Genomic DNA, 16,455 nt, shown 5'->3' with positions numbered 1-16,455 from the left:
ATATATATATAATTATTAAATCATTTAAATAAAACTCACCCTTAACTCTAACGGTCAAAATCACACAAGAAAATCCACCACTATTCGGAACCCGCAAGCACGATCGCCTCCTTCAAACGTGCACTATCGAATCCCTTCTACAACTTTTCCTGGCACGGTCGAAACCCTTACGCACACAAAGAAGCTCCTTTTTCTTCTTCCTCCCTTCTGTGCTCACTCTATAGGCACTCCCACACTCGCCTTCTCTTCTACTTGACACCGATAGTGCCTTTTCCTCGCTGCTCAACATAGACGTCGTCGTCAGTCAGCAACGTTGCCTCCAGCTACGAAGCCCTAACTTGCGCATGTTGATCCTCCTGCTTTCCTCTGGCATTGATCGATTCCATCAGAAAGTCGTCCTCACGATCTCACTATCTCCCCACTCGACAATTTATAAAGCGAAAATATCCCTTCGTTTCATGATTCTAGCTTCATTTCCCCTTCTTCGGCTCCCTTAGTTATATATGAAATGAGGCGTCACAATCTTCTTCCCTAATAAAATTTTGTCCTCGAAATTTAAACAGAGAACTCAAGTCATTAAGCAAGTCAACGTTAGATATTCATAAATTTTATGATGAAAACTAGGAGTCATTCACTAAGATGAAAAATAATTATTGTAAAGTAAAGATTTGATACAAGGTGGCTCAATTATACTCCCCTCATCAACAAAATCAAAATATAAACATAACACATAAAGGATGCTAAGAAAATGTCAAAATCATCAGATCATATCACCATAAGCAACAGTTGGTTCTTCAGGCTCACTGCAAGGAAATAAACTCAAGGTCGAATAGGTTTTCTTAATTGAACCTAGGTAGGAGCTGAAGCAATAGACTCTATGCTTTTCCATCCACCTGCAGTCTTCAACAATCTTCTGACCATGTGATTGACAATATCTTATTATAGAACCAGGCTGACGGCACCAGTAGAAGGTGTTAGAACCATCAAGCACTCACCAATATGTTGTCTTCCGCATATGACACAAGTAACTACAATACTCTCAGTCGTACCTCTACTAAATCCACAAAAGTTGAACTTGGACCTCTTCTTATTGGTCTACATGTTCTCAATCATCAATACATTCCTCTTGTGCATCTCCTTACGCTTTTGAGTAAGCTGATAATCGATCTCCACTCCTCTAGCTCATTCCACTAATACCCAGTATTTATAGATCCACAAAGGTACAACGAATGTCTGATCAAATTGTTTAATCTTGAAATGAATCTGTAGCACTTTTTTTCTACAATAGCGATCAACTATGGCGCATATCTTGACAATACAGTGAATTCTTCTTCATACTATATGATTGTCTTCTCTTCCTGCGCCACCATGATGAACCTGTCATGCATCTGTTTTCGAGCGAATAGAGGTACAAACAATTGTCGAAATAGCTCCACAAATTCCTCCCAAGTGACCATCATATTTGGTGCGTCCCCTAGCTTGTTTTAACGATGCCCACACCACCATCTTTCAACTTCTCCATCCAGCACAAATGCAGTTAAAGACACTTCTTTCATCCAGACATTCCACACTATCTAATATCTTCTCAATTCACATCGATCATTTCTCATCTTCAATGGAATCTTTGGTTCCTTTAAACAATTGTGGATGTAAATCATGGAATGTCTTTAAATACTTATTGACAGAGATTGTATCACTTTTGATAGGCAGCGATCTAGACTCCTGAATCAGCTTAGTCATCTCTAACATCTAGATTAGGACATTCGAGTTCACATTTACAGTATGCTACACTTTATCGTTTTCTATCGAACTCCCTTCTATAATTTCGGCTGTATCTTTATGTCAGAATGTATATAATTATTAATTTGAGTTAACTTACATTTTTAGTTGTATTATTATTAAATTTTGCTATGATTACCTTATTATCTTTTTCATCAAGATTACATTAACTAATCCTAAATCTTGGCTCTGATACCACTTTTGTCATGACCTAATCCGAGGATTGGAATTAACCAAGGCGGTTGCAGACGATCAGATAGTAGAAAATAAATTTTCTATACTTATTTTATAAAAAATATTTAACAAATAAAAGAGCCACAAAGAAATATAATTAAAACAGTATAGTTAAATTTACCTCATTACAGTTTATCTACATCTTCTATAAATATTTTCTCTTTTATTATTCATCTTTTAAGAAATTATTTACACCTAAAAAGTTAGTCAAAATAACAGTGAGTTAACAAAAGGCAAAGAATACTCGCACTCCTAAATTATAGTAATATAAGGAAGAAAGAAAGTAATATATATGTCATTTAAACTTTTAAAAAAATCAATATAAAATATTTGATAGTTTAAGAATATGATCAATTACGATATTTCATGTTATTCAACGAGTTTTACTATATTAATAATATATATATATCATTCTATATATGTAATGCCGTCAAAGAAGCGGCGTCTAAAAATTGTAGTAATTAAAGTATTTAATATCAATATCATTTTTCATTAACGTTCACAAGTACCTTAATGTTCCCTGTTATTATCATTAATGACTCCATCATAACCAAACATGCACATGCAAGCACACCATGAAAATCACTATTTAATAACTGTTATTTCATTCTCATCTACAATCAGACAATATATTTGTATAATATTCAATATCTATAATAATTTTTAAAAAATGTTAAGTGCAAATCATTCCCTAAAATATGAACAAAAATTAAATAGAATTATAAATCATGAGTTTGCAGTGATTTCAACATAACTATTAAGAGTAACAGTAAATACATTTGATCTAGAAAAAGTAAAATATTATTATAGTATAAGAATATGAGTAAACACTCCGATGTCAATTAATTTGTTATTTGATATATCTTGATGTCAACTCTTCTAAAATTTGAAATCTAAAATAAGCATGAATATGTTTATTGAGAAAATTAATTAATTTGTTGATTTAAATAACTATTAGCTTTACATTATTTTTAAGTATTAAAATTTTCATTATTTTACTTTATGCAATCCTACTAATTTTTCTATTTAATGATTATATATATATATATATATATAGAAAACCTAAAGGCTGAAATATTAAATAGAAAGAAAGATACAGATACAATTTGTGGGAGGGCCCAAGCATGGCACCATGCTCACACAGTAACCACAAATGATTCCAAAACTAGAAAATACAGAAAAACACATGAGAGACTTAAAGAAAAAGCTTAAAAGTGTCGAAGTACATAGTATCAGGTGGCTAGAGAGCGACCCAATTTGGCCTTGCCTCTTCTTCTAGTTATAGGGAAGGAAACAGCTAATAAATTGGTAAGATGAGTGTCATTGCAACCAATGTATCCTCCAATAAGTTCCCGAGCTCGAGTCGGCCTCCATTCTTCTTCTTTCTTTTAGAATAGACCTCTCATTTTTCATCCAAATATTGGCTCACCAGATCAGTGGATTGATCTAAAGTGTGTCGGACATGTGTAGATTGTTGAACATTAGAAGCAATTATATGTCGTACCAGCTGATATTGTATTGGATCAAAAGAGCACTCTCGTGTGTCTTGGCATGTACGTGAGCCCTCTTCAATAACAGTGGGTGGTATAAGCACGACTGGATCAATACCTATAGTATGGTGTACTTCGTCAGGAACTGCGGAGTTGGAAAGAGGATCGGGTTGCATCTTCTCAACAGAGATGGTAGGTGGCTGATCTTTAGCAATATCCAACCTTAGATGAAGATGCAAGCGATAGCAAATAGTAGAACTATGGCCAAACATACTGCAATGAGAGCAATAAAAAGAGTGCGGTTCTATTTCAACTTTTTTTCAATACCCATTGTGGATGGTTTCAATCCATACCTCATCCGGAGCTGGTTGAGTGATATCTCTCTCAACTAACACACAAATTACAGAGGGTCCGGTGACAGCAAGCGTAGGATTATCAATCTTGAGAGGCTTACCGTAAGCAGTTGCTAAGGAGTAGAAAATTTTCAAGTTGAACAGATATAATTTTAACCCCAAAAATTTTATCCAAACAGGAATGATAGAGGGCTTCGTTGTTGGATCAAAATCAACAGTCGACTTCAGAATTTTCACATAACAATTGTCGATCTTGATAACTTTCGGAGAAAAATGCGTGTAATCGACATCGTGAGATAACTGAATCAGCATGTGTGAACCATCAAGTAAACCAATATTCCAACTGCCCAACAGTTTCATAGCATCAAATTATTTTCGAATGATCTCAAGTTTTGGGTGATCATAAAAAAATTTCCCCACTAGAGCAAAATGCCAAAAAGATGTGAGAGTACTGGTTTCAACATCTGTAAGAATAAGAGCAGGCTTCCCATTTTTTTTTTCAAATTTTTTAATGAAGGTGTGATCACCACCACCTTCAAGAGCCTCGTGGAAAGAATGTGGAACATTGCAAGACTTATCTGTATGAAAACCAATCTTTGAAAGAGGAGTTGAGAGGTCATCGGCAAGTGCAGTAGCATAAGAACGGGTAGTCAATGCCATCTCTACCGACAAGATGGTGTTTGTCGGGCAGAAAAGCAACAATCTATATATATATATTAAATCACTTAAAACTCACCCTCACCTCTCCTCGGTCAAAATTGCACGAGAGAATCCACCACTAATTGGAACCCGAAAGTATGCCCCTCCATTCTCTCCTTCAGCTCGAACGCTTCCTTCAGACGTGCACTACCGAATCCCTCCTCCCGCATCTTACGCTAGAGCTTAGTCAAACCCCTTAAGCACACAAGGAAGCTCCTCTTTCTTCTTCCTCTTTTTTTGCACTCACTCCATAGGCCTTCCTGCACTCACCTCCTCTTTGCTTGAAACCAACGCCGCCTCTTCTCTGCTTCGCTGAGACGAACGAAGACGTCTCCACCTCCTCTCTGCTCGACAAATATGTTGATCGATTTCCCTGGTAAGTCATCCTTACGATCTCATTTCTGTCTCCCCACTCAACAATTTATAGAGTGAAAATCACTTTTTATTCCAACTTCTCGCTTCCTCTCTTGCTCTTTAGTATCGGTTCTATGAAACGAGGTCTCACAACCTTCCCTACTAGAACTTTTGGAAAGATCACTTCATCTTTTGATTAATGAGATAATCGAACTAATCTTACCAATCGAAAAAGTTGTCCTTCCTCTTAATAGTGAATACAATGTTGAACAAGATGTTATACAGCTAAAGGATTCTACAGGAGTATCATGAGTCAAATGATTTAGTTGATAAAAGATTTCAAATCATTTTTACCTAACAAAAATGTAACCGAAAAACATTTATCGATATTCTCCTGTTTTAACCATTCTCCAATATATTGTTCCTTTTCTATATTATTGTATAGAAAATATTTGGCTTCATGCATTATGTATTTGTCCTTTTTTTTAACTCTAGCAATTCTTTATAATTGCCCTTGATGTACATATATCATAATATTGTAAAACATTGTGTTCAAAAAACTAAACAAAAAGGGAAAGCCATTTCATGGGAACACTATTTTTCCTTCGTTTCTATTTTATGAACATTTATTTGGAGGGCTTGTTTGCCATGATTACTATATGTCATCAGAGTTTTAAAAATGGCTCATTGTTTGGCTCGTTAAGAAGCTCGTGTTCAATTCTTTCGCTAAGCAAACGACTCGAACACGAATAATTTTTTTTTCGCGTTCGATAAATAAACGAGTCGAACACGAATAAAGATTTGTCCGTTTGAGTTCAGCTCGTTTTGTCTCGAAACAACTAAATTATATATAATTGGTGAGTAATACTACAAAGCTACAAAGATTTATAATCAATTAAAATTACTAATTAAAAATAAAATAAATATATATTAAATTATATTTAAGTGATATTCTAATATAAATAATAAGATTTAAATCTCGTCCTAACTCTTAACATCCTACAGCTGTGTGACTAGGACTGTCAAAATAACTCTTTATTCGCAAACAGCTCTTATTCGATTCGCTAAGCAAACAAGTCGAACACGAACAAATTTTTTGTGTTCCAAATATAAATGAATATAAATGAGTCGTTAAACGTCGACCATCCGGTGATCCGGTTAAAAGAGTAAATGTTTTAGATTTGACTTATGTTAAAAAAGACAGAGAGGTAGACCTAGAAAGACTTGGGCATATTGTATATGAACTTTAATTTAATAGAATTAAATGAAAAATGACACTCATATAGGACGCAATAGAGAAAAAGGGAAACCCACTTAGTGGGATAAAGGATTGTTCTGGAATATAAATGAGCCGAACACGAACAGTGATATTTACACGAACAGTGATATTTTTTTGATATTTTTTAATGAGCCGAACACGAACAGTGATATTTTTTAATGAGCCGAACACATGCTGAGCCCGGGCTCGTTCATTCAGCTCTCATGTTTGGTTTGTTTACACCCCAATATGTCATGCTTCATATCATGTTTCTCAATATTTATGGTATTAGAAAACAGATGTGAAAGAAGAGCATGACAAAAATGAAACTTGAATAACAACCAAATATGATTTGTCCTATCATTCAAAGCGTTTCAGAAGAAATAACTGGGTGAATCCTACTTAAAAGGTTAACTTTCTTCCTACTTGCTTTATTTCCTTTTAATGACAGCCTGGACAAACACAACAATAGCAAATATAGTTTTAATTTCCATTTCTTTATTTTTCAGCTTAAATTTTTCCCAAAAGAAACACAAGTTTAAATAAAAAAAGGAAATTTGCATACACACCACACAATTCTTATGTATTTACACATCTAATGCCCAAAGTTTGATATTTATGCATATAACATCTTGGTGTAATAAACCTATGCATAAAAAGGTGCATTTCTTGGCCTTTATTTCAAGAAAAGATGTAATTCACTTTCAGAAAATAATGATGGTGGTATTTTTTATGCGATTTAAGGATTTGAGTGGTATGCATGTAAATATGAATGTTTAGGTGCTAGATATGTAAATGCGTAAGAATTGTGGGGTATGTATATAAATGCCATTAGAAACAATAAAAAAAAAATTGATAAAAAGTTTACCATCCGAGCAACAAAGAAAGTCGTGCCACTGGAGCAGAAGGAAGGCTTTCCCCAAGGGCAAACATACCAGCAAGAACGCCAGTTACAATAGAGGCAACTGCAGCGCATGTGGAAACTACAATAGCCCTCCCATGTTTCAGTCCTCGAGTCTGTCCACAACCACAATGAAAACAATACTAGCATTTAATAGAAACAAGATTTGGAACCTGGCAGCACATGCATTGATGCTGAACATAGGAAGATATAATAAAACACTGTCCATTAATTCATCATAATATGAAGCTTCTTGTACTTAGTTTGGATCGGTTGTACAAAAAAAAAAGGTTCATTTCTTTTTAAGAGCTATATTTGCAGCACACATCTTCCTATATCTCATCCATCATTCTTAGGCGTTCAAGATTGCTTTCTGAATTGTAATTTCAAAAACTCTAATGTAGAATTTCTTCTAATAAAAAGGAATCTATGCATCTTAAGGACTCTTAAGAAATCAAAACATTTGGAATGATATTTTCACCTTTTTTTTTTAAATCTTTAATTTTACTCTTCATATATGCATCGTTTAAAATGGCAGCTGTTTATTATCATTTTCAACCATCAAGTATTACTAGGAATTTGATCCTTGATTTTGTAAAATCATAATTTGATGCTGAACTTTTGTTTCTATTACATAAACAAATGATCATATTATACCATCAAACAAGCATGCGTAGTTTACTTTCTTTGTCAGGCATCTCAACTAATACATTAGAAACTTTCAGGTTTAATAATTTTTCAATAACTAAATTATCTTAAAAATTTTGATTCCATGAATGAAAGGAATTCTTCTTAATATTTCAAATTCAATACATAAAAAAAATTTAAGAAAAAAAATTTTGAAGCTTGAAATTCCCGCATTGAAACCAGCTAAATGATTATCCGCCTTAAGACATTTGACAATTCCTTGATGGGATTGGATAAAAACAAAAGAGACCAGTTCCTGTTATCGTTGGGCATAAGTGCATACAAACATACATACATACATACATATATATGCATGTATGTATGTATTTATGTATGTACGTATGTTTGTGTGTTTGTGTGCCACCAACTGACATGTAATGTTCAAAGCATTTACAACATGCTTGTTTATAAGGAACTCATGTCCTTCAAAGTTTATAATAAAGCATAACCAATACTTTATAGCGAGACTCGGGTGAAAAACTGAAGATACCTGGCAAATAAATCCAAAAGCACTGCAACATATGCTGATTAATATGCAGATTGGAACCAGCATTTTAGAAAAGCCCTGCTCTGAGAGAACAAAGCCCAATTTTGATAGTGCAGAAGAAAACCTGTGAATTACAAATATGTAAATCAAATTAAAAGGATTATATCTGAAGAATAGTCTACCAGAGTACGGTGACCCTTCATAAAAATATCAAACCAAGCATAACCAAGCTCACATATATGTTGGATTCCATATTATCCGTGAAAAAAAAACATAATTACCAAGATCTTACTAAGGTAATAAACTAAGGGAAATTTACATGCATGGCACATAGTTCTGATGTATTTACATATCTAATACCGATAGTATAAAAATTTAAGTGCTAGATATGTACATATCTAACATTTATAGCATCTTGTTTTTAAAAACCTAGGTATAAAAATTGTGTTTTACTTTTGAAAAGTAAGTGATAGTGATATTTTAATGTGATGTCAACGATTTTAGTGATACGTATATAAATATAAAAATTTAGCTGTTAGATATGTATATATATAAAAATTTTGTGGTATGTATGTAACATAAATCAAACCCAAAGAGCATAACGATGAGAAGGAAACTAGGTCTCAATTAGCCTCTGAAGTCAATTGATCAACAAAAAACCCAATTAAATGTCTTTCGTAGAAAGGTTACTCAAGACAAGCTACAAAGAGAGAAGTTAGAGAAATTTTTTACGAGAATCCTATAAAAATTTTGTCAAGGAATTCAATGGACAGTGTTACGACTCAGGGTTTCAAATTGCATGAGTTCACACCTAACCAAAGCATCATATTTATAAGCAATGATCACGGTGAACATTAAAAAATTTGTTATATGATAAGATTACAAGTAGCAAGCAATTTAAGTGTAAAATCAAAAGATAATAAAAGAACTTTTTGCTCTGTTCGTAAATACTCTTGGCAAGTAATGAAGTTCCTTGTGAATAGACAAATGTCAACTTGATACCGAAGTTAACCCAAATGGCAATGGGAAGTTGCAACATTATTACAGAAGTTAATAGGGTTTACAACAAATACACACCAAAATTGGAAAGAGCAATAGACACATAACAAACACCACCTTGGGCATGAATCAAAGGTGGCAGTGGTGCGGTTGGAGGACGAAAAGTGGATAGGGCTGGAAGGTCGAGTGGAAACAATCTAGAAGGGTGTGTGTCCTATAGTTTGGCTCATGGACATGTTTTAGACGAATTCGGCTTAGGCTAGAATCAAATCTCATTACTTGATGTTCATTCCTAAAAATCACAACAGAAGTTTCCCCAGATTTTGGTTCGATGCTTATGTCTAACCGTCTATCTATGAGTAAGTTGATAAGTTAAACTGAGTGTCAAGTTTTCCCATAGAGTTCTCCAGATATGACGTAGGAAGTTGACGTCCCTATCAAATGTAATGGTCCTGCCAATCCAACGTGGCCTCGCGATCTACTTGAAGTATAAGTCAGCGACATAAGATGCATCCAGTGTCAGGTGGCATGGCATAAAATTAGCCATCTTTGAAACCTCGTCAACCATAACCATCACTGAATCTTAACTCTGTTGTGTCCTCGAAAGACCTGCCATGAAATCAATACTAATATCTTCTCAAGGAGCCTCTGATATCGGTGACGGTGTGTATAGTCTTGTAATTTCTCTCAGGTCTTGGTTACATGGCAAACTCTACACTATTATACACACTGCTTGACGCCCCTCGTCAGTCGAGGGGAAGCAGGTTGGATGGGGCTGGGCGGAGGCTGTACAGCAGCAGTTTTGCCGTCAAAACAATACTTGCAAGGATGGCAAAAGGTCAAACGGCCAGGATAAAAGTTGGGGGAAAAGGGAAGGGTAGATAAACACCACCTCAGAATGAGTTACATTGGATACAAACTTAAAAGGGGAAGCTTGGATACCGACATCTGTCCTGACAAAAAATTGAATAAAAAATAATCTAAAACACAACAAATAACATATATATAGACTTAAGATAAAGAGGAGTTAATAAGGAAAAAACCCACGATTAGAAGGACCGATCAATCCCTCTCTTGCCTGGAGCAAACTAGTTCTATGTCAATAAGCAATTTTTCGGTCACAACTGGGCAAAAGACACCTCGTGTCAGTTTCACAACGTTGGGTGAGCTCCAATCTTATTTTTCGAAGCTCAAATTTGTTTTTTGAAGATAGCTGAGATGTTGTAATCCCCAGGTAAATCAATCTTTTAGGTATTGTCATTCAACTTCTTGAAGATTCCGAATGATCCATCTATTATGGGAGTTTTCCAAGAGATCCAAAGAAAAATTTCTTTTTTCTTCAATCTAATCCACACCTGACTTCTTTCGGGATTTATTAGCTTGTGCCTAGTATTTGTGATTTTGTTTAGCAATGTAGCCTCTCAATTTCATTTACTCTCGCCTCTGCATCCGCACTAGCCTCCGTATTAGGGAGAACTGCTACTAACTCAAGCGACGTGAGTGAACTGTCCTTATTTCAAGTAACAGTGTGCATCCCGTAGCATGGCTCATAGACCTATTGTAGGCAAATTCAGCTTGGGCTAGAATCAAATCTCATTGCTTGATGTTCTTTTCTATAAAGAATCTGAGGGTGTTCATTCCTTTTTACGCCCTTATTGAAGTCAGTTTTTGTGTGTTTTGTACCTTGACATTGTTTGATGTTCTTTCTTATAAAACTCGCCCTTATTTGAAGTCAGTTTTTGTGTGTTTTGTACCTTGACATTGTTTGATGTTCTTTCTTATAAAACTTTAATACAACACATACATAGGAAATAAATAAAAGGGAATGAAGCATAACAGGAAAGAAATCAGAAGAAAGAAAAAACAGGATTATTTAGGCATGTCTCCCGCTATAGCTATTCCCGAGATACTCTAACGACTAAAGTACCGTAGGAATTTTGGGCGGTGAGCTCCCACATCAATTTCTCGGAGTTGGGGCGCTTCGACCTCATTCGACGAAGCTTGTATCCTCATTGTATGGAATCTGGTTGGCCACGTTAAAGGTGGCGAAAATGTTATAATCTCCCAGTAAATTAATTATGTTGGAGTTAACATTCCAAAGCATATCATGATAAAGTATATTTCCTATTTTGGCACAATCATAAATTGAACTGTATGCGGATGCGTATCCTCAGAATCCAAGCCTTGAGCAATCAAATATGTACTTGGCTTCTTCAACTCTCTATACTCGTCTGAGTGCATCTAATAAACACGTAAGAAGGAATCAACTCTGGGACAAAATCTATGGCAGGTTGGACCACACTAAAGAATAACCACCCAGGAGAGGTCTTTTCTCCATCTTCGCTGCAACAACCAAGATCCCATTGAAGAATTTTTTTCCCCACAAGGCTCCAAATATAATTTTCAAAGCTGTGATACATCCCTCTTGTCTGAACATTTGATGGTCGACACACTGTGAAATTGAATCCAGTATCTGAATAATTCCATATAATCTTTCACATGGCACAAAAATGGTCTTATTCCTGACATGATGGACCTCCCTCAGTAGGGGCAACTTAGAAAGGAGTTTAAAGATTTAAAAAGTCTTAATTTTTCTTATATGGGGTTGACATGCCTCTGGTGTCGCTTCCTCGAACTCAAGACTATCTTGGACAATTACTGTTAATTCAGTTGGAGTTTCTCTCATGGGCCAAGCTGGAATTATATGTATTTTTTCATCAATAGAAAGATGGTACTCTCTATTTATGTCCCCATCTTCTTCAGTGTTTACTGTGTCATTATCCTTTTTTCGATAGTTCACTGTTCAATGAAATATATCATTTTCCTAGTTGTGCAATCTGGTTCAATATGCCCAAATCTGTGACACTAAAATACTTTCTGGCTGAGATGGATTTGCGAACACGGATTGGTGCTCTCTGCTCTCCATTTTGAACTAGTTTCTCAGGTGGGTTGAGCTTGGATGTTCTCTTGGGTCTCCTCTAGCTATAAGATCCTAAAGTTGAACCCTACATATAAAACTTAATGGTCGCGACGACGTGGGATGTCCTCCTTTGAAGTTGGGGTCCAAACAAGTTAGTGGGTACGAACTGGCGCTGCATCTCCCTTTTAATCTTAGGCCATGTAGCAATTTTATCTTTTCCTTCTCGCTAGTGTGAGTACTTCAGATTTTGAAAACAAAATCATGCACTCTTCTTTAGCTAGTTTCACCAATCCATTTGATAGGATGTCCTGGCACTTAAAACATAATCCAGGGTCCAAAGCCACTTGGACAAATTTGCTCGGATCCATGTGATCATTAAATTATGGCAAATCCACTTTTACTTTAAAATTCTGACTTCTCAGATATTTCAGGTCACAACTTCGAGGTAGAAGTTCATCCCTATAATCCACATGATGGAAGAGGTTCACTTCATTTACTCGATCTAACAAAGCACCATTTTGGCTAAGAATGACACATTCGGATTGACTTCTCTCGAAGGTGACAAGCTTTTGTTGTAGTTGGTGGATTTCCCAATGCATATACTCCCTAAAAAGCTCCTGGGCACCTCTTTGTGAATTTCTCATGTATTGTAACCTCTAACAGGCTTCCGACAATTATCTCCTTGGTGGCATGGCTAGGTTTTGGCTGTGGGTCAGTGGAATGTGATATGTAAGAGTGACATAGGGTGAGAAAAAAATTTTAGGTAGTGATAGGATAGGATTTTAGTGGATGCTAGAAACCCTAAGATATGACTAGGGTTTGGCTAGCTTTGATACTAAATGATATCGAAGTTAGCCCAAAAAAAATTAGAAAAAAAAAATATTTTTACTGGAAGAGGTTACAATCACACATACTTGAAAGGAAAAATACAAAACACACAACATGCGAACTCGCGTTAGGGTAGATCCAAGGTGTAGGTGGTGACGTTTAGAGAGCCCGATGGGATAGCGGCAAGTTAGGAAAAGTTTTTTGCGCTATGGGTGAGGAACGGCTGTGATTATGGGTGGCTGGAATAGTAGGGAAGCATGGGTAGGCTGGAAAAATAGGGCAGCAAGGGGAGGCAAACCAAACAGTAGCAATTGGTTGTTTGGGGTAGCTGGACAGCAAAAAAATAGTAAAGGGGATGCGTTGTGGCAATAGCAGCAAGCTAGAATGATGAGAAACGGCTGGTTGGGAGGCTGAAACTGCAGAAAACAGCTCGAGAAAGAACGTCAGCGACAATCATAGTGAAGGCGTGAGATTGCGAGACATCCTAAAGGGAACTATCCAAGGCTGTGGCAACAAGAAGGACGGTTGGACGATAAGGACCTGTAAGAAGACAACAATGTTACTACGATCAGGGCGACTGCAGCGAGGAAAGCGTGACAGCGAAGCAAAAGGAATGAGGGACGGGTAGGGAAGAAAATCACCACCTGGAAACTAAGATGCAGCCGAAGTACAATCTGGAACCCTAGGATACTCCCCTTGAAGGGAATAAGAGAAATCGGCGGGCATCCCAATACAAAACACAAAAAAACTGACTTCAAACTCGATTACAACACATATATATGAAGAAACTAAAAAGAAATAAAAGATAATAAGAAATAAAGCATAAGAAAGGAAAACAAGATTATTTAGGCCTGTCTCTTGCGATAGTTATTCCCGCGTTACTGTAACAATTTCAATACCACGGGAATTTTGGGCGATAAGCTCCCTCATCACGATTTGTACAGCCCTATATTTTGCTCTCAAGTCTTGGCTAGGTGGCAAACTCTGCACTGCCATACGCACTGCTCGATATCTCTCGTCATTCGGAACCGAAAAAAGTGTTTTTTCACCAGTGCGAGGGTTTATTTCTATTGAAGTGTCATGCTAGTCCCTCGTTGTGATTCTCCTGAATGATGACTTCCCTCAATGAACATCTGGGCACACAAAACTTGCTTTTCCATCTGCTACCTGATTATGAGTTCCTACCTTGTGCTTAAGCACGAACAAGAATGATGTCAAGAACTCAACCAGTGAAGCATGTCTGCCCTTAAGCTTGCTCTGACTGTTCCAAGATCCCAGCCTCGTGTTCAGTGAATAGAGTGAACTCGTTCTTCAGTAGGTAGTGACTTTGGTGGCGAAGAGCCCTCACAATGGCATAGAACAATTTGGCGTATGTCAAGTATTTTCTCCGAGACTCATTAAACTTCTCACTGATGAAGGTTATAAGGTGTCCTCCCTAGCTCAATAATGTTCTGATTCTAGCATTGCAAACATTACACTCCCCCTCGAACAACAAACTTTAGTCCGATAAAGCCAACACGAGGGTTTAGCATGGGATTTGTAGTGGTGTTGAAGCTCCTGATGAACTACCTGTAGAATGACTCTAACCCCAAAAAACTACCTAAACTCGATAAAGGATCGCCTCTACTTCATAGGGTCCATCTGAATATTGCACCGGATATAACATAACCAAAAAAAACATAATTGTACCAACATGAAAACACTTCTTTAGGTCGGCATATAGCTTTTTTGATCGCAGAACCTCAAAACCCACCTTAGATACTACAACTGCTCCTCCGAACTATTGTAGATAAGAATGTAGTCGAAGTAAACAACAATGAATGTTCTGCTGTGAACAGTCCAAATGGCATGACAATCCACCTGTACAACCCATCTCTGGTGTTGAAGAAGGTGTTTCATTCATCTCCCGGCCTCATTCTGATCTGACAATACTCATTGCACATATCAATCTTGGAAAGTGCAGTAGCTTTATGTAATTGATCCAGTTGGTCGTCTAAACAACGGATAAGGAGCCAGTATTTGATGGTTATCTTGTTGATAGCTTGACTACTAAAGCTCAACCTCCACGAGCCATCCTTCTTGCGCACATCGGCATATACCGATTGGTACTCTTTCTCACCATTCCTCAAATAATGAGATCCTGCACTTGTCGCTACAACTCCTACTTCGCTGGCGGCAACACTGATCCTGGGATAAGATCCATGGCATGTTGGATATCCCTAAGTGGTGGTAGACACTCTAGCAGTATGTCAGTTAGCATCTCGTTGAAACTCAGCTAATAGTGGCAAAATCATCTCCAGTGGATCCTTCTCTTTCTCAGTTCCCTCTAAGATGACTAAAGTGAGTGCCACTGAGGCTTCTCGAACTGACTGTAGAGTAGCGACGCATGGCACCACAAGCTTCTCCCTTTCAGGTGCATCTACTCCAGAATTCTTGATGGGTAAGAGAAAGATATGCTTCCCTTCCATCGTGAACGAATACGTCTTCTTGAACCCAATGTGAAAGTGACAGGCGTTTATGGGCACCACCTCGCACCACACCTGATCCTATAGTTGTTGTCCAATGAAAAACTCTACAAGGCTCTACTGATCCACACTTATCTCGTTTTCTTTCTTCAACCACATCATAAAATATGGCTGGATGTATTTTTGTGCAGCGAGATCCAACTTCTTCACCAAGAAAGCAAAAACCATATTCTCACAGCCTCCTCCATCAATGATGAGGCAGCAAACTTTCCATCTCATCGTACACCTGGTGCAGAAGATATTATGCCTTAACCACGAGTGTTCCCTCTGCGGTTCAATCTGCAAAACACTTACAACTAACATTTCTTCTTCATCTCCATGGAGCTTTTATTTGTCACCCCGATTTTCATTTCTTCTTCATAGCTCACTTCCTCCATAGCACTCTGTCGAGTGAATGACAATACTCAGCTCGTCAGGCAACTGGAGGTAAAGAGGCCATATATGTTGCATCAGAAGCATTTTCGGATTGAAACTGTGCTAGGCATGCTGCTCCACTCGGGCGCCTTCCCATTATGATAAAAGCCTTGTCAGTACCATATCTAGTGTTTCCCACTCCAGGCACGCTTCTGTTGGGGTCTCCCACTATAAGGGGTTGTCTGAATTGAGGGGGGTACCTCTGTTATCGCTATTATTACTCCACCTTTAGTGCTAAGGTTTGCACATCCCTCAGCATTTAGTAGGCATGCAATTGGACAATGCCACCAATGGCGGACTTCAAGCCTCCCAAATATCTGGCTATGGAGTGCTCGTATGTCTCTTTTAGTTCACATTTCAACTTGAGCTGCATAAATTATATCATGTATTCCTCCATTGATAGCTCCTGCTATAGGTAGTGAAATTTTATGAAAATATTCTAGCGGTAGTCTGGGGGTAGACACTATCGTTGCATCCCCTACTTCATCTTCTCCTAAGAAATGATTTTATCTCATTCTTCCCTCTCT

The 16,455-nt window shown here is 37.1% G+C and overlaps 1 protein-coding gene across 5 annotated transcripts in view; it reads right to left on the bottom strand.

Annotated features, from left to right (window-relative positions):
- LOC110036856 (probable magnesium transporter NIPA9) overlaps nucleotides 1-16,455 on the bottom strand; it is a 100,267-nt gene that overhangs the window by 24,086 nt on the left and 59,726 nt on the right. For all 5 annotated transcript variants that reach the window (XM_020741404.1, XM_020741405.1, XM_020741406.1 and 2 more), the window contains 2 exons: nucleotides 8,246-8,366; nucleotides 7,036-7,184 (listed from right to left, as the gene is read on the bottom strand). In XM_020741404.1, the coding sequence (XP_020597063.1) occupies nucleotides 7,036-7,184; nucleotides 8,246-8,366 (270 nt within the window). The remainder of the gene's footprint in view (nucleotides 1-7,035; nucleotides 7,185-8,245; nucleotides 8,367-16,455) is intronic.

This window comes from Phalaenopsis equestris, unplaced genomic scaffold (assembly GCF_001263595.1).
Source record: "Phalaenopsis equestris unplaced genomic scaffold, ASM126359v1 Scaffold211846, whole genome shotgun sequence".
In the NCBI taxonomy this organism is placed as follows: domain Eukaryota; kingdom Viridiplantae; phylum Streptophyta; class Magnoliopsida; order Asparagales; family Orchidaceae; genus Phalaenopsis; species Phalaenopsis equestris.
The sequence above is the reverse complement of the archived record's forward strand: the minus strand, read 5'-3'. Positions and strand labels throughout refer to the sequence as shown.